A 19905-nucleotide genomic window follows, 5' to 3' on the forward strand; every position below is an offset into this window, starting at 1 on the left:
TTTTTTTAATTGACTACCACAAATTAATTGGTGAAATTAAAAAAAAATTGATTCAAGCGTTGTCATCGACTATGAATAATTGTTTTTTATTGACTACCACAAATTGATTGGTGAAATTAAAAAAAAATTGATTCAAGCGTTGTCATCGACTATGAATAATTGTTTTTTATTGACTACCACAAATTGATTGGTCAAATTTAAAAAAAAATTGTTTCAAGCGTTGTCATCGACTATGAAAAATATATAAAAAAAATTTCACTTGATCCAAAAGTGGGAAGTAGGAAAAAAAAAAAAAACACAAAATAACTACGAAATGTAATAAGGGGAAAAACTCTATATATCTTTTTAAAAAAGTAGCATCTATTCTCCTTGTTCTATACAAAACAAAATAATTAATTACCATTAATTAATTAACTAATAGGTTAATTTTGTATACTGATTGTTGTTTTATCACGTACACAAAATAATTGTATAAATTTTCAACTTGACCTGTGGGTGAAATATACAAGCTTTTTACCAGGCAGAAAGACAGACTTGATATAAGCTTTATAAATATATCTAGCTATTTATATTATAAACCACTATGATTGAAAATATCAAAATACTTTAAAATATCTAAAATTCTACCCCTAATTACCATATGCAGATGTAGGTAGAGTGATGTTATTTTTATAATAGATAATTCAATTTTAAAAAAAAATTAAACCTATCAATATAGATTTGACGATATATTTTTTTAAAATTATTCCCTAGATGCCTACTTTAAGCCAGTACAACATTTTGAGTAGACTAAGATCTAAACTAGTCGTTTCAACGGCATTAGCAAGTCAAGGAGACAGCGCAGCAGCAGACGACCAAGAAGCTGAACCCCAGGAACAGGAAGAAGTTTCTAGACCAGTATCTACAGAGGAAGAGCAGGCTTATTCAAGTGCAGTTGAAGTTGCAGAGGTGGCCAGTAACACATCAAGCAACACAATCAGATCTGACACGCCACGAGAACAACGCATTAGATCTTCGAAATATACAAGCATATCTGAGAACTGTAAGATGGGCGCAGTTCCGGAAGTAGAAACTAACGAAGCGGTGTCTTCGGAAACGAGCTCTGTCTCTGTGCCAGAAGAAAAGGCTGAATTAGACAAGGAGCTCAATTCACCTTTGGAGGTAGCCAGTTTAGACAGCGAGCCATACGTTGTGTCTTTACAAGACTCTGAAAACGATCCCAGTGGGAGACCTTTCAAAAGAACTCCTACAAAACCTTGTTTAAAAAGAAGCGACAGCTGTTTCATCAGAAGACCAGAGAGCAGAAGTAAAAGTGTGACCTTTGAAAGACCTTACAGTGTTTTCAGTGATCTTGGTCGAAGAAGCCTTAACAGTTCCCAGTCGGACTTTTCCCTTCCATACATTGCTGGTACGTCTAAGACTATTCACAATGATATCGACGATTCAGACAGCGATGACAACGTGTTTCTGACCGATACAGAAAGAACAGCGTCAACAGAACGAAAACAAGCAAGGGAATCCATTCAGAACCGACCTTCAAGCTGTGGCCCAGCTATGCAAAGATCTTCCCCAGCAAGTTCTGAGTCTCAGCGCCCGGAATCTGAACGCCGTAGAAGCTTCAATCTCAACCGACGCCCAAGCTATGAAAACCTCCCTCTCCTGCCTAGGTTTTCTTTCTGGGGATTCTTTTCTGTCAGACGAGGAAGCGTCATCAATAGGACACTCTTTTCAAGCAACGCTATCAACTCGGAGAGAAGAGATCTTGGCTTAGAACCGTACGAGGTCTACATCATTCGCAACTGCAGACTAATCAGGAGAGACAGAATGGGGCACAACCTTAACTCTCTAGAGTCTCCTAAAGATGCCAAGAAACGTTTTGATTTCTCAGATGCTAAAGAAGATACCGACGGTGGCATCAATGAATCTGAAGACAGGATGAAAAGTAAGATAACCAATAATCAACAGAACCTTCTTAAGAAGCCCAACATTAAAGTGTCATTTCGGTCTGTCTTTGTGATTGTCCTGAGAATTGAGTCAAAGACTCCTGAAACTATAGGCCCATGAAATCTCCTCTCCACCGGCCTGTCTGTTATGCCTGATGTTGTTCGTTTGATCCGTACTCCGTTTGTGTTAGTGGTGGGGCCGACATTTTGGTTCTCTGTACTACATCAGCCCTGCGAGTGTCCGCACTGAAAGATTCCATTGATGAACGGTGTGTTCACGGTGACATGGTTGTTGGGGCTCTCTTCCATCCCCGCCAGTACAATGAACTTGATCTTTAAGTACCCATACAAAATAGGGGATTCTGATTTGTTTATTGGCGTAATAATCTCCTCTAATGACCTTTTCCACCCGAGCGTCACGCCGAGGTTGAGAAGGATTTTCCCGGTTTCGGTCTGTCAATTTTTTGTTCAAGTGATTTTTAATAGCTAAAACCGGACATTAATATTCATGTGTTCAAATGAATATTTAATGGTAAATGTTTAAAATGAACAATGAAGTTTAGGTTTAAAGTTTCAGGAATACATAGCAGAACACTAACCCTAACACTAATCCTAAACCACTTAATTCTTTAATAGGCCTACTTTGTATAGCCTATAACATTGTTAATACACTATATTTGCTAGCCCCTAGTGGCTGTGAAATGTGTAATACGTAAAAATCTATGCTTCTAAAAATAAGATTTGTTGGTTGTACAAATTATCAATCAAGAGTTCTATTTCCTGTATCATTACACGTACCATCTGCTAGCTGTTGTTGTTGTTGCTGTTGTTGTTGTTGTTGTTGGGAATATGCAAACAATTTTTTTTTGCAAGTTGCGCTTTGACTATTGAAAAACAAAATGCTAGCTATTACTATCTATCGAAGTATTCAGCCGTGTTGGCATGGAAGTGACCAGTGTCAACAATTATCCCTGACACATTTGTTAAACTTCTGTATAAAACACAACAGTAAAGGCAAGCTATCCTTACGAAACTATGATGAACACTTCCTACACACCAGATAATCGGAACAAAATATGAAGCCCATGTTTTGTCAACACATCTACATTGTAGCCATTGTTACCAGCGACGTGGCTGAGAATGGGCAGGGGGGGGGGGAAAGAAATTTGTCGTACGTGCTTTAGTGTTGACTACTTCCCTAGGTCTTTTGAAAACAGCTCTATCCCTGTGTGTGCCTTTCATTCTTCTAGTCACCCACGTAAAGTATGTTTTTTTTTTATAGGAACATATTTCTATGCATCTACCTGGACTTAAAACAGTTTCAAGATTGTGTCTCGACCTTATTGCATTGTTCTTCATACCCTCAAAGTTGTGTGTCATTTAAAAGTGTTATTAATTTTTACATTTTCTTGCCCCTTTTCATATTGTTGACTGAATCAAATCGAGACTCACAATAGTTTCATCCCTTGAAATCAGTGACTAATAAGTTCTGGAGCAATAATAAAAAAACAATAACCTGACTTCAAAACAGATTTGATCCAACAAAAGACATTTTAGCAAACGTTAATTATCCGACATATTTTAATTTTAACTTCATACTTATATAAATTTACAATGACATTTTCTAATAAGGAAAATCTGTGAGTAAAGTTAATTTTTTAAACACAGAAAGATTACTTTGTGGGCCGAATTTTTTGTTTTATTCCTTCCCTACAAGTAGAATAAGTTAGAGTTATTCTTTAATTTTATTCTTTAAAAAAATACAGTCTATATGTTTAAAAAATATTTTTAAAAATAGTACTTGACATTTGAGAAACACTAATAACAATTTAGATCTAGGTATTAAAAGTTAAATTCATGTCCTGTTCCCATAGAACACACTTCAGTGCTTGCATATTAACCTGGACACTTTATCTTTTGATAACAACATGTATTTAAACTATCTTGGAAGTCGGTTGAAAGTTTATGCAATTATTTAAGTGGCGTTGCTAAGGATTTGGGGGCCCGCGGAGCTTGACCTTTTTACGGGCCACTGCATTTCGACATTCGACATCATGACATGAGATAATGTGCTTAATAAATATGTCTTAATTCCTATTGGTACAGTATGTAAGTAAAATTAAGAAAATAAATTATTCATAAAGACTCTTTTAATGAATAATACCGTTGTTTATTGGCGAGATAATGCACAAGTGACACATCTCAATTCATATCACCTCACGACGTGCTTTCTGTGCAGCCAAGACATCTATAACATCATCTAGAATATCTAGATCAATGCTGTCTGGTATTATTTACTCCACGTGAGTAATAACATGATTACATGGCAGTGGCCTTATATTTAATATTTAATGTAAAATAAATTTATGACATTCATAAGAAATTAGAAGTCGACCGAAACTCAGGTTGGACGGAGGCATGGGCGTAGCCAGGATTTCCCTCCACCCCAAAATAAAAAGTATGTGTGCGTGCGTGTTTGTGTGTACGTATTAGGCCTACATTCTGACCCTTCATTCTTTCGGAAGACGGAAGTTCTATCGTCAAAGAAGGAAAGAGAGCACTTAGTAATAGAAACAATTAGTAATACCTAAAAGCATGCCACATTATAAAAGAGAGTACTTGTAAATATTTTGTTGTTTTTTTTTCGTTTAAAAAAATGAAATTATTTACAATGTATATTTTAGTAACAAAAAAAAATACTTTTTAGGGTTGACACAATGAAGTAAATCCGGAGTATATTACGAGAATACCTTTGAACCACGACAGTGTTGCCAACTGTAAGATTTAAAGTATGATTTAAAAAACGTTAAGTTATTAACCGATCGAAATATGATTTTTTTTGTGGGGGCCTTTTTTGTGAATGTCCCTGGGCTGTAGCCCTCCTCCTGTCCTCCCTATCTAAATGCATTCCGTATCTTAAAGTTGTACTGAAAACTATTTGAATTTTAAAAAGACTTGACATTAAGTCATGGAGCTAACTCTTTCGAAAGTTTTTCTTAGTGTGTTATATGTACACCCTAAGTACATATACTTTCTGCATGGGTGTATGCAACTGTGCTTAAAAAATGAATTCACCTTCCTTTTTCAAGTTTGAAATATAAACACGTACATATTTTTTCCATTTAAGGTACAGAAAACAAAGGATCTCCTTCTGATGATTCCGAAATAAGGGAGCCGGAGGTCTCAGGTTTAAGAATCAACCATTTAGAAATCCACCGATGGTCCAACGAGAAACAAGCGATTGTCGTAGAGAGACCAACTTCTGCTTCAGAGATGGCAACAAGTAGGATGTTACACACATAGTTTGGAAAGTAGATTATCTGTAAGATGACATAGCTTCCGTTTCAGTATGAATGCTTTAAGTATCTGCGTGTCTCATACATAGTCTTTTCATTATACTAACTCGTCCAAGTCATTGTCCTGACATTTCTATTTGTGTCCACTGGCTTTAAAAAAACAAGATTTCTTTTTCGAATTGAAAACCTACATTTTATTCTGTCTGTGAAAGAGACGGCTGGAGAGCTCTCTGAAGGTCGTGCATACACACTGGACAGTGGACACTCTAAGAAGGACCCTTGACGAAGACAGGAGAAGACGACAAAAAAACAGCTTAAGTGGACCTCCCCCCTCCAACCCCCGCTACAAAGGCTTTGTCTGCATTTGATGTGGTAAATTATGCTGGTCGTAATTGGGGTTTTCGTGGTGACGTGAAGTGTTGCACAATGCACTCATCCTTATTCTTGGAAGTCCAAGACATGACCTCGAAATAAAGAATCACCCTTTGTGTCAGGACTTTGTGATTTTACCATCACAAAAGAGATACAAGACACCGATAGCAAAGACAAACAGACACAAACACTCTTTTGTTCCCCTGGCAATCAAATCATTAAATAAGAACAATCTGGTATAAACTTTGTCACATGTAAATTATGAGTGAGTCTGGTGTGAATGTACACTCTGGTTTCTTATAGTTATAATGTTTTTTGTTTGGTGTAATGCACAAATTGTAAGACAAATTTCCTTACGGATAATAAAGATTATTATTATTATATCATTGTTATATATACTCATTTAACAACATTAGCCAGTACATAGAAGACTCACACACATAAATGTAACTAATACATAGAAGACTCACACATGTAAATGTAACTAATACATAGAAGACTCACACATGTAAATGTAACTAATACATAGAAGACTCACACATATAAATGTAACTAATACATAGAAGACTCACACATGTAAATGTAACTAATACATAGAAGACTCACACATGTAAATGTAACTAATATATAGAAGACTCATGCATGTAAATGTAACTAATACATAGAAGACTCACACATGTAAATGTAACTAATACATAGAAGACTCACACATGTAAATGTAACTAATACATAGAAGACTCACACATGTAAATGTAACTAATACATAGAAGACTCACACATGTAAATGTAACTAATACATAGAAGACTCACACATATAAATGTAACTAATACATTGAAGACTCACGCATGTAAATGTAACTAATACATAGAAGACTCACACATGTAAATGTAACTAATACATAGAAGACTCACACATGTAAATGTAACTAATACATAGAAGACTCACACATATAAATGTAACTAATACATAGAAGACTCACACATGTAAATGTAACTAATACATAGAAGACTCACACATATAAATGTAACTAATACATAGAAGACTCACACATGTAAATGTAACTAATACATAGAAGACTCACACATATAAATGTAACTAATACATAGAAGACTCACACATGTAAATGTAACTAATACATAGAAGACTCACACATGTATTCTTATCATAATGAGACACGAAGACAAGAATGTTAGAGCGTATTACCAGTTTACTTTTTGTCTAGTTTGGGAAGGTGCTAGAGGAATGATACTACTCAAAGATCTAGAGTTCAAATCACAGTGAAAACAGAATATAATTTCTAATTAGGGACATTGCTGAATGCAGCCAAGTTTAATTGGTTTTGAAAATTTAAAAAAATTTAAGAGACTGTTCGGAGCTACCAAGATTTTAATCTTCTACAAAACTAAAAAAACAAAAATCACCCTGTTAATGTGTCTTTAAATACATCTAGCTACACTTCCTTCCTTTCAAATGTCGAATGTTCTTAGTTTAACACTGTGGTCACATTGAACAGTACTGCCTGTAGTTATTTAGAGCCTTCTGTAATCAGAAAGTTACTTATTACCAAGAAGACTTCTTTATTTCTTACAATAAAGATGGCCTGATGGTGCAGAAGTCTACTCCGTGGAAAGAAGAAGTTCTGCAACTGCCCGAAGAGAAGAAGGAAGAGCTTCTCAAGCTTGGCTTTCGAAAACCTGCAAAAACCAAAAAGAAGAAAAGGTTAACACTATAAGTTGAAGTTGTTCAATTAAAAACTAAGCTGTACTTAATGCACTTTATCTAACGTTGATTTGTTTCGTCTTAATCCTGTTTTTGGTTTTTTTTTGCAAGTTCAAACTGTAACAATACATTAATTGATGCATTTATCTTTCAAGCAAAAGTGAAAAAAAGAAAGCGGACACAGAATCTGCTGCTCCACAAAGAATAGAGATCAATCTGAAAGAGGATCCTTTATTGATAAAGGTAAGTATGTCAGAAGTCCCTGACTCTCTTTTAATTAGATATCATTGGTATGAGTATGACCAGTGAGTATTTTTGTTTTGAAATGAAATGACCAGAAATCCCAGGCTTAAATGATTGTTTGTTTTGGTCACTTTAAGGTCAGCAAAAAGAACAAAAACGTGGGTCACTTCCTAGAGAAACCAGCTCCGCAGCCCAACGCCGTCTGCTTTGAGATTCTAGGTAGCAACCAGACGCACAACGAGGTCAAACTTCAGCTGGAGAGATTACTGAAGACCTGCCCAGAGGTCTGTTGTAGTTTTTAGAAAGCTTATATCAACTCAGTCTGTTTGTCTGCCTGGTAAAAAGTATGTACACATTATTTCTCCCACGCCAAATCTCGAATCAATTTGAAATTTTGCACAATCATTTCTTGTACTTGACAAAACAAGAATAATTAAAAGAAAACAATTAGTTGATTAATTGTAATTTAAAACAAAGATAAAAGATACATACAAGAACATTTTCATATGGATGTTACAGCCACTCTTTGTTTCTATTAAACTAACAGGTAAGGATAATGAGTATCAAGTTTGACCACAGAGCTATCTATAACAATTCTAAAGAGATGTTTAACAGGTATAACTTTATCTACTTTCAACATCTATCTATCTATCTATCTATCTATCTATCTATCTATCTATCTATCTATCTATCTATCTATCTATCTATCTATCTATCTAATCTATCTATCTATCTATCTATCTATCTATCTATCTATCTATCTATCTATCTATCTATCTATCTATGCTTTGCGTTTCATGCAAACAAAGCTTTTGGTGGAATAAAACAATGTAAAGAACTAGAGCATTAGGTTTCGTGAAAATACGAAATAGAATTCACTAATTATAAAGCGAGTTGTGTGATCGAATTGGAAAGTGCGTTTCATATGAATCAAGATTGAATTTTTTAAAATCCATTATATAGCGCAACTTTCATTCGTATGCATGCTGAGTGCGCAGTAGGCTACACCAGGGGTGGGCAAATTACGGTCCGCGGGCCATATGCGGCCCGCCGAGGTGTTTTATGCGGCCCGCCGACACCTACAGAAATCAGGTGTGCCCACAGTATATAAAAATGCAAATATTTTTGAAAAAAATCTATACAAATTATTGAAACTGTCTCATTATAAAAAGTTTTAAGTAAACGAAGATTATGCTTATTGGCTATACATCAATACACTTAATTCAAGACACAATGTTTGAGTGTTGGGTAGGATTGGAACAAGATGGCAAGTGTAACAACTGATGGAGCTCGATTTTTTTACTGAGAACCTTAAACTTGAAACAGGAAAGTTTGCACAAAACTGCATATAATTTAAACATTAAGTAGTGGAATCTAATAATGTAATGAAATATATAGAGATAGGGGAGTTAACCACGTGTAGTTCTGATTTCGAATAAATAAACCAATGTATCCGCTAGTTTAGCATGGGCAAGGCAAAGGAGAAGAATATAATATCAATATTTCTAATGAAGAGTGGAAGACAAAATTTCATGTTTTTATTATTGCTATTGCAATTGATTGTTTATATATGAAATATAAATGCATATTAAATCTTTTCAAACAAGGCCTTCCCATTTCTAAAGGCAAGCAAAAAAAAAAGTTTTTGTCATTTTCCTTTGCTGAAAGGTGAAACTATCTTTAGTGAAATGATTAAAAGTACAACACTTATTAAGAGAAGCCGATTCAGCTCCAGAACATAGCTCAAGCAAAGAGAAGTTCCAGTCAGCACTACCATGGGAGCCTTATGGGTGCCAGAAGCTGTATTTCCACACTTAAAAAATCTTCGCTGCTGTTCACACTATTTAGGTACACATTCATCTGTTCTTCTTCTTCGTTCTCATTTTACATGTTGGAGGGCTCAGATCAGTAATCCTATATCCGAGATGAACCGTGTAGTGGTTTCCAGATCAGGCAGTTCTCCGAATAATCTTTGGAGAGTCTTGTTCGGGTCCCCTGATGTAGTATGCACCATTGAAGGACATGGTCAGCATTCTCTGGTGATGCTCCACAAGGGAAGGCTTCACTCGTCCCGACATTTAACTTCCGGAACATAAATTGTCTCATTCAGTGAGCAAGCATTTTTTTGTGGAAACTAAACAAGTATAATCACAGGTCAATGTTGACTGACTGTAATTTGACAGCAGTCACACACAGAGGTAACAAATAGTAAGCTAGTTCCACAGTTCCGGAACATTATGCACGAATGTAAGAAGTAAAATACTGCACATTAAGTACAACTGTATATTTGTGGGGATATTGTGATATAAAAAGACAACAGCAATTTTAATAAATCGTAATACAGTGTATATATGAATTAAAAGACAATCTACACAGCAAGCTTATCTTTCTAAGATATATATATATATATATATATATATATATATATATATATATATATATATATATATATATATATATATATATATATATATATATATATATATATATATATATATATATATATATATATATAAATATATATATATATATATATATATATATATATATATATATATATATATATATATATATATATATATATATATGCGGCCCGCCATTACCAAACTTTTATTAATGCGGCCCTCGATACAAAAATGTTGCCCACCCCTGGGCTACACCATTCTATTAAACAAAATAGTTGGGGAGAGGTACGTATCTGGGAGGTATCCATTCTGTTTACACGTGATCAGTTCACGCAGCTCTGCTTTCAAAGGGAATTCGATTTCAAATGCTTATTCCAGATTAGTTAGAAGAGTCTTATTATTGATGACTCGTCGTCCTGTGTGATTTTAAGTGAAAAATAACACCAAATGATTTTAAATTTTTTTTATTACTTTAAACGACGAAAACAAGACCATGGCGGGGGACGCCTCTGTAATCTTGTTTGTTCTACATTTTTTTTTCTCATTTTCTCTTATTTTTCATGGACGCCTTGCCCCATAGATGGATCATCACCACTAACTCCATATTGGGCAGAAACAGACTGGCGGGGTGCGACATGGTTTTTGACGAACAGGTGGTCCAGCTGCGGCGCTACGATGACGTCATTAACGGCGAGTTCCAGCAGTTCACAAGGATGCAGAACTTCGTCAAGATGATGAACAACAGAAAAATTCTCGGCAAAGCGGCAGGGGAGAAAACTATGACTTGAGACTTGAAACTATGTATTTGTTACATCATTTCTCAACTACAAATATGACCATGACATACTGTCGAAGGGCAGAAACAAATGCATTAGTATTTCGACGGGATACCTAGTAGTTGGAAAAAGTGGCATTTTTTTTTAAAATAATCTTAGTTTATTTTTAAATATACAGCAATAATCTCACCCTTTTTCAGAGAACACATAATGAAAATAAAAATAATATTTATAGTTGTAATTATTATAACAGACCCGACCTCATTCATTGGAGATAATATAAGTAGAGGCGTCGCTTGTGGCGAATAATTATGTGATTTAGTTAGCAACAGTTATCCTTTATTCAGGCGCGTAGCTAGTAATTTTCCATCGTTTGGGGGCCCAGAGGGGCTTGACCACTTTGGGGGCCCCTGCTTTTTTTTGCGTAATATTTAAATTTTAATGTAAAAAAAAAACACTCATCCGGGGGGAATTTCAAATTCTCTCTCCCCCCCCTCCCCTAGCTACGCAACTGCCTTTATTTTAGCGTCCTTGATCTAGTGTCTATATTGTCTATTTCAAAGTCACTCCCGATATTTGTCTTTTCATTTTCTTACGCTTTTCCTTTTTGTCTTCTCTACCAAAGCCACCACATTGTACAATATCGTTTTCTATGCTTTTTTTTTCTTTTTCTGTAGTTAATTGATATGCAACAAAAAATATATAAAATATAGAGTTTGTATTTAAAATTGGGGTCAAATAAAGTTAATTGGAATACTTACTAGATCTACCATTATTCACAATTATTCTCATTTCTGTTCTGTGAAGGATCACAGGGACTCGGGAGCCATGAAATGGGGTGAGGAGGCGTGTTGATCTCTGAGGGTTGATCAAACACCAATGCTCCCAAGGAAATCAATGTCTCCTTTTCTTCTTCCCCCGTCCCCCCTTCTCTCGCTTCCTCCCCTCCCCCCCCCCCTCCCAGTACCAGATGTAGCCCATGTCACAAGAGAGTCTCAACGAGCAATGTCTGCTATCAAAGACTAGACTGTCTTTAACGTTTGGATTTGTCAGACGTTCGAGAAGGCTCGACTGGTGTGTGTGTGTGTGTGTGTGTAAGATAGAAACAAATTCCATTTTGATTCTGTTTTGAGTTATTCCGTGTTACCAGAAAGTTACTCACGCTTTCAGCAAGGCAACTCTAAGATCTAATATTCTTTAGTTTCAAACAAAAGTGATTCTAAAAGTGTGATGATGAGTATATAGAGTAAAGGTAAATGGTTTTTCTGTTGTTGTTTTTTTAATAACTTTGTTTTTCATTCACAGATTACTGTTACTCTTTTGTGAAGCAATGTCATGGCTATATGTCTTTAAATAGAAACGCATTTAAATGTTACTCCCTTTGAGATTGTCTATTATTATTATTACATGTATTATTGAAAACTTAAGCTGATAGTCATTCTCTGATACTATCAAGATCGAGATTCCTGTCCGCTGATAAAGTTCATCTAATGATGCAGGTCTGCAGCAGTACCACACTTAATGTTCAGAGCATACATCTTCTGGTCAATCTTTCAACAGTCTTTGCATTCTTTGTTCAGTTTACTTAGAAAAACAATGCGTCTTCTGTGTGGTTTCATGGACGTTGCTATGTAGCTTCCGGTCCGATATTCAGCAAGCTCCTTGTGTCGACTGGGAATGACCACAACGCCAGCGTCACCGGAAAGTGTGTCAGATACTAGCCGCCTTCAGCAGACGTAGAAAGGTGTGACTTCGTTCAGTGCGTGTTTAAAGTTAAAACGTCAATCTCTACTTTAAGATAATTGTCTCTCATTTCTAATTCTAGATATTTCTTGGAGTGCTTCATTATTGCACAAACGTCTTCGTAATGAGCTTTGCACAATCAAGTTGTTGCTTTATATTAACTGCCCAGCTCATGATTTTACATGGGCACGTGGACTGGAAACCGTATTCTTTTGTCCTGGTTTTCTTAATTACCAAACTTATATCAAAACATTCTGTCTCTCTGGTGAAAGGTTTGTTCATGTTATTTATCCCACACCCAGTTCAAGAAAAAAAAATGAATTAGTCAATCAATTACTGGTAAGTAATTATTTTGTTTGATACCCACAAGGGTAATGCTTCAGTGTTCACAGATATCGTTAAATATGCAGACTTTTGTCCTTAGTTAATTGTGCACGTTATTTCTCAGACATCCATTCTCGGATCAAGTTGAAACTTTGAACAATTATTTATTGTACCTAACAAAACACGAATCAATTAGAAAATTAACTAAATAGTCAATTAGTTTTTGATATTTAATTATTTTGTTTGATTTCGAATAAGAGAAATAACTTCTACATAATAGAGAAATGTAGTTGTAATTGCGGAGCTTTTCCCCATTGGTAAGCTTTGTTTTATAAAAATGATTTTTGATTTTTTTGTTTCTTAATGCATTTCAACCGGATCCTTTTTTAACAACTGTTTTACATTGTTGTGTTGAGTGTTGTTTATAATGTTGGCAAGGACTGTAAGAGTTTGGAACATTTGCATTCCGAGGAACAACGTCAGAAACAAAGCGGCCTGTTCATCAGCCCATTGGTCTGTACGTCACAAGCATTTAGTCTGTCCTTTTGTTTGTCCTTCCCTCTGACATTCATTGAAAACTTTGTGTGTATTTTAAACCCTACTCTGTTTGAACTGCTTGCAATTTTGAGTCCGTCAGTATGTCTGTCATGTTTAGATCTCAGAAACTAAAAGCGCAATTAAAAATCAAATTTCTCCATCGCTTGTATAGAGCTCAAAATAAATATAGCTTTTACTTTTTTCTTCTGATAGCGAACTTTTTTTTATTATAATTTTTTTTAAGAATTAAAAAAAAAAGAAAACTGACATAAAATTAGATAATACAAACACACATGGGTCGTTCTTGACTATTAGTATGCAAATTAATATATGTGACTTAGTCAGGGGCGGACTGGTTGTCAAAATAGGCCCGGGCATTTCGATACAATCCGTCCCACAAATTGTATGCACACGATAAGCGTCCAATCATCATGTCCTCAAAAGCATTGTGTACATTTTAATAATGTCTCGAAAGTCGAAAGTAGTTAGTAAATGAATAGTTTATTAGATGATTTGAAACTATCTGATAAGCACTATAAATAAATGAATAAAGTATAACCTCTGAAATCGGGAATCTTTTATTCTGAAATATTCACATTTACATTCAAGACATCTGAAGCTCTTCCATTAACGAACACATTGTTTAGAAGTCACTTTCACTCCTCGCCATTGTCTCGGGCATATGGACTTCAATTTACAAATATAAATCTTCATCCTCAATTATTGAACTGCCCATCTCATACAGTCCTGGGTCGCGTTGGCTGAGATGTTCGTAAACAATTGGCTAGGAAAGATTGCAAGGTCTAAAAGAGAACTTTACTTGACTCACATATACAGCTTTCTCAATAACCTGGAATCCTAGTTTGACTGCATCTTAGAGCTGGCTACACACACACAATAGATCATATCCACTTGTTTTTTAATATCTCTACCTTCAGTAAAACAAATGCTGTCAAGATCATCTCATATTGTAGCAAAGCCTCTTTGTATTTCGACTTAAGGCAATAACTTTGTCGTCATTAGTGTTACTTATGACGTTGAGCCTGTCACCACAACGTTGGTGAATCTCTAGTGTTTGCGAGAAAACATGAATACATTTTTTTTTTATTTTTTTTTGGCACAGGTTTACAGCAATAGTTGCTTTTTATCTTTTCTGCTCCTTCTTTTTCGATTCTTTTGCATTTTGATTCCAATTAACATATTTCTACACTGTTCAAGATATTAATTGTGATTTAGGAAGGACTTCGTAGCGGTGCCAACTGGAGATCATACGACAACTCCACCAAACCAATAAGAATTCGTATCTGACTGGACATTGTTGTTGTTCCCTTTACAGATACATCCGAATATATTCACACTGACGTCGATGTCTATAAGAAATAAAGAACTTTTTATCGTTTAGTGACGTCTACTCGAAGCACTATATAGGCCTACGGATACAGAATTTTCACGATAATGCTTTAGATTAGTATTAGACTTTAAAATTTTAAAAAGTATTTTTTTTTATAATCACGACTCTCAAAGTGTTGCTTTAAAAGAGACTAATATAAATCTTGAAACAATTTACTGGCATTCATGCGTCCCTCTCAGGGCCCTACCAGTCCATTGGGTACCGGCCCACAGGGCATTTGCCCGAATGCCCATATAGCCACTCCGCCTCTGGGTCACTTTGTCCATTTATTATCTTGTATATTAATATGTGTGACTTAGTCCATTTATTATCTTGTATATACTACTATTGTGTCTTGAATTTATTTCAACATTTTAAAGTCAAATGTCTTGCAATGAAAACTGATATTTTAAAAACGTTCAACAAGATTACTACTTATATTGTTTTCGTATATATAATTCAATAGTTTTTATTAATTGTGTCAGTCTTATATCTCAAGGCAATATTTACATTGGTTTGTATTTCATAGTTAATATTTTATAACTGAAACTAACTGTGCTTGGCTTGTAGAACCTGAGATGGAAGATACACATGACCTCGTTATAACCTTTATTGTATACTTGGTTAGTGCTCAGAGAGAAAATAATAAAAACGAAATGAATTCTATGTAGCATTTTTTAAGTTTGTTGGTTCTTTTCAAACACTTTTTACCATGCTCATTTAATCAAACATTTTTAGTAATAACTTTTCATGTATTATCATTTCTAGACTCAATATTAATAAAGTAATGTAGAAGTAAAGATGGTTGAAATACATTTATTGGGCACATCCCGTACTTACAGTTCACTTCAAGATTTGTATCTTGATTGATAATGTGGCACTTCAGAGGATAATTATAGGGGGAACCGCGAGTGTTTTGTTTTATATAGAAACAAATCTAATAATAAAAAAAACTTTAAATATCAAACAATGGCTGAATCTGAAGTAAAAACAGAATGGTCTCAAGTAAAGCCTTACCAGTATTTCTATTTGATGTCTAGAATTAATCATTACTAAAAACTCTACTCTTGTGACAAACCTTAATCACTCCCTTTTTTTAATAATGGTAATTGTTCTTTGATACGTGAAACAATAAGTCATGAAATTAGAGCCGGCTCTACTGTCTGGGCCCGTGGGCGATTTTGTTAACCGTCGCCCAATCTCGTTTAAAAAAAAACAGAACTCATTTATTGGCTTTCTAAGATCACGAGCCAGCACTGTCAACAGTCTTCTCCTCGGGACAGGAAATGAGGTCACCATGAGCTACGTCAGACGGCTTTTCTTTGAAATACAAGTGGAAGAAAAAAAAATGAAATGCTTTTAAAAGACTGGTTCAAATTTTAAACTTCGGAGAGTGAAGACTCTTAAAGAAAGAAACGAAAAGCCTTTCCCATTCTTGAACAAGCAATCTTGCATTGAAAGGAATACAAACTAGCCGACACCTTATTTATATCATGATTATTTTAAAACCATTATTAATAATCAAAGATACTTGACCCAATACACACGTTGTCCTATATAGTGAAACGCAATATAACAAGCTGTTTCTCTACATATTTATTTCAGAGCTTACTGAGAGAGAGAACTATAAGTTCCTACAAACGTGCTAGAGCCAATGATCCACTTGTATAGAAAGGAGAACACAAATGTAAATGTCTACGGTCTTAGTATTTCATGTGAGACATACTTTTATTGTATACAAGATAAAGTGCTTATGCTTATTTATTATAAGATACAATTTTTTTTGAATGAAGATCTAGGCATACAATGTTCAGAAATTGATTAGTTTTCATTAGATAATTCTTCAAGAATCCTGGGCTACACTTGGATATAACGTCCATTGTTATACGTTCAGAATAAACTTTGTTTTGATAGAATCGCAATGAATTTCAAATCACGATGATAACGCATATAGATTAGACACCTTCTGATGCCATATTAATCTTAAACTGGTCTCTTCTATTGTCACATAAGATCCAGCTAGGGAAAAGATGGCCTAGCTCCACGGTCTACATTTGACGAAACAAACTTAATTTACCCGCCCCATCCTTTTTTTTTTGGCCTCTCCAAAAGCAAAGCTTTAACAAAGTAAAAAACATATGTTTTGTATTTTTCTTCAATAATATGTTTTGATCAATTACTTCTACAAAGGTACACTTGTTATTTTTGCAGATAAAACATCGATGGATCTATGAAGCAGCATGGGGCTTACAACTTGTGTTGGTCAGTCTTTCAACAGTCTTTGCATTCTAGCTTTGTTCAGTTTACTTAGAGAAACAATGTGCAGTCAATGTGCTTTCATGGACGTGGCTCTAGTGGCTTCCCGTCCGACAACCAACAAGCTTCTTGTGTCGGCAGGGAATAACCACAACGACAGCGTCACCGGAAAGTGTGTCAGACACCAGCCTTCATCAGCAGACGTAAAGAAGCTGTGCCATGGTGAAAGATGTGACGCCGTTCAATGCGTGTTTCAAGTCAAAGCGTCTACAAAGCATTCCGCCATGATGGAGACTTCGTGTTTTAGCAAAGTATGTGAGCTAGTTACCATATATATTAAAAAAGGACTTAGCAAAAGTTCTATAACTTCATCTCCTCGAGCTTCTTTAGGAGAACTTCAAACATTGATCAATGAGTTACTTTCAAAAGATGTTAATATAACCAAAACTCAAGATCTTGTAACCTTAAAATGTGTCGACTCCAACTCTCTTTTATTTAAACAGAAACTACAACTCCAACTTACTAACCTAACCCTAACCCAATCGACCACTTTGCCCTATTTAGATACCCAGAAAAAGAATCTATCAGAGGGTGATAATGTCTCCGCTAGCCAATCAGTAAATGTACACTTTGTCTACTTCCGGTTCTTGTCACGTTGGGAAAGCTATATAAAGTTTCCAAAATGGCACGCCGTACTTGAGCTGATGAAACATAGCTCTGATTGGAACGTGCACTCAGCTGAAGACTTCCAGAGCTCAAGTTTAGTTCTTGAACACAATCTGGAGTTACTGCTTGGAAATTTAGACAAAGACTTCAGTGAGGACCATGCGATGAGTTTGTTAAACTTATCCACGCTCCATGGCCGCTGTATTTTGTTCAACGCCCTCGGATGCCATCACCCTAAGATATACGACAGCATCCATAAGTTGATCATGTCCCCAGACAACATCCACAACTGCGCTGGTCTAACTTCAAATTATTTCACGGAGCTCAGTGTTAACGTCACTTCCTGTGGGAAAGACAAAGATATTTTAGACAACGATCTAACCTCTGAGGTGCGCCAAATGTTCTCAAATATATTCAGGGCTGAGAACGCAAAGCTTAGCACCTTTAGCTTTACTATAATAAATGTTCCAGACATATATTTCAGCGCCGACCTTGACACTGAGTTATCTGCTGCCATGTCTTCATTAGTTCGACGATCTACCGATTCAATTTTTTTTTTTATGTCTGACGTGGGCGATCCAAAGTTTTCGCGCCTCGACGCCAGTATATTTCTGAGACAGCAAACCTTTAACCCATTTCTTTTCATTCTTTTCCCAAAAGAGTTTAACTTGTCCTATTCTTTATTAGACATCGAACCCGGAAATCGAATATTCAGCGCTCAAATCCTGGGGCTTATGGGAGTATCCGGCGTCTCTAATTTATTGAAAACTCTGCTGACATCGAATTCAAGCATCGAAGCGGAAAGCGCAGACCAAACGAGGCAGCCACCGAATGAGAAGCGTAGTTCCCAGGTATCGATTATAGTTCAGGGTCCGGTAGAGTGTATATGTGAAGGTAACCGAGTTCGGTTCTCAAACGACAGCATTCAATCTGCATTCGCGGCTTACGTTGTTGGCACTATTAATAATTATTTTCTTGACCTTTCGGACAGAAAAGACAATGACGTCATTTGCGAGCAGCTGACCGGTGTCTACTTTGACAATGTATATCATGTTTTGTTGGGAAATAGTACTTACATTATCACCACCATGAGTTTAACCCGAGATCAGTACAACAAAAGCCCTGGACAATTAATCACCCTGGACACACATTTAAAGTACACTGCAGGGACTACAATGCATTTCAGTTTATGGATTGCTCTGCCTGGACAATCTCACCAGCTCTTTCAACTGAAAGACGCCAAATCTCAAATGTTTCAGAGACAAGTCTGCCGACCGTCTTTGGAAATCAAGCATCAAAATCTTTTGAGAACGCAAAACGATACTACGACGCCCTCTTTCGGGCATTTTGGAGCCGAGGCAAAGGTCAAACCGCTTCATGTCCCATGCCTGCGACTTATAACAACCAGGTTCTCAGACAGTGCCATACTTGAGGTCGGCAGCTTTTGCGATGGAGCAACGTACCAACTGACTCTGAGCGCAGAGCTCATAGACACTATTTCCCTTGTTCCGCTTCCAGCCAAAGTGACTCTCCGGCCTCGGCAGATACGTTACATCACAGCGTTGGTAAAAGCTTTCTATGGGGCATCGCTCTCTGCTTATAAGCTGAGCTTCAAAATTACGCCTAATTCAGATTGAAGCTCAAATCAGAGACTTAGCAATGTTATAATACCACGGGATTCAATATCATGTTTAAAAAAAAAACGTCTCATGCAGATTGATCATATAAATAATTCAAGATCATATTGATTTTCTTGTAGTTTATATTTATAATAGAAAAACATCTAATTCAGATTGATAGTATAAAAATCATTCTGTTTGAAACGTGTGGGCTACGCTGGTCATCATTAAAATGTTGACTCTTTTGATATTCGTCTTGGTCGTTACATTTTGTCCTTGAAAGGGTTGTCACGTTAAATGTTGTCTTTTTTTTAGGGTCACGTTAAATGTCTTTTTTTAGGTGGAATTTGAAATGTCTTGGTTAAAATTAATTTTATATTCTAAAAAAGTTTTATTTTTATTAATAGTTAAGTTTTGAAGTGATGCAGTCCGTGAGGTACTCCATTATATCTTGCAAATGTGCCACTATAAGTTCTCTTTATTTCACTTTATATACGGATGTATGCAAACGCGACATGAAGCTCTTCAAAATCGACAATAGCAGCTGGGAAAAAGTAGCACTGGATAGATCCACATGGAGAGCGAGTATAAAGGAAAGGTCCCAGATTGCAGATG

At 35.7% G+C, this 19905-nt stretch overlaps 1 protein-coding gene across 4 annotated transcripts; it reads left to right on the top strand.

The window, feature by feature from the left end:
- Nucleotides 1-742: 742 nt before the first annotated feature.
- On the top strand, nucleotides 743-19530 carry LOC106059504 (uncharacterized). 4 transcript variants are annotated; one of them, XM_013217140.2, is made up of 8 exons: nucleotides 743-1942; nucleotides 5071-5226; nucleotides 7208-7331; nucleotides 7487-7574; nucleotides 7712-7858; nucleotides 8122-8189; nucleotides 10560-12007; nucleotides 16355-16464. In XM_013217140.2, exons 1-7 carry the CDS (start codon nucleotides 754-756, stop codon nucleotides 10765-10767), a joined length of 1980 nt encoding a protein of 659 aa, XP_013072594.2. In that variant the 5' UTR covers nucleotides 743-753; the 3' UTR covers nucleotides 10768-12007; nucleotides 16355-16464. The 4 variants fall into 4 exon arrangements, with proteins under 4 accessions (XP_013072594.2, XP_055890145.1, XP_013072587.2 ...); XM_056034170.1 differs by lacking the exons at nucleotides 743-1942; nucleotides 5071-5226; nucleotides 7208-7331; ... (1 more) ...; nucleotides 7712-7858; nucleotides 8122-8189 and adding an exon at nucleotides 16961-19530 and having other exon boundaries at nucleotides 11721-12007; XM_013217133.2 differs by lacking the exons at nucleotides 743-1942; nucleotides 5071-5226; nucleotides 7208-7331; ... (1 more) ...; nucleotides 7712-7858; nucleotides 8122-8189 and adding an exon at nucleotides 16961-19530 and having other exon boundaries at nucleotides 11721-12007; nucleotides 16355-16436.
- The last annotated feature ends 375 nt before the right edge of the window (nucleotides 19531-19905 follow it).

Source organism: Biomphalaria glabrata, chromosome 6, assembly GCF_947242115.1.
Source record: "Biomphalaria glabrata chromosome 6, xgBioGlab47.1, whole genome shotgun sequence".
NCBI classification, from domain to species: Eukaryota; Metazoa; Mollusca; class Gastropoda; family Planorbidae; genus Biomphalaria; species Biomphalaria glabrata.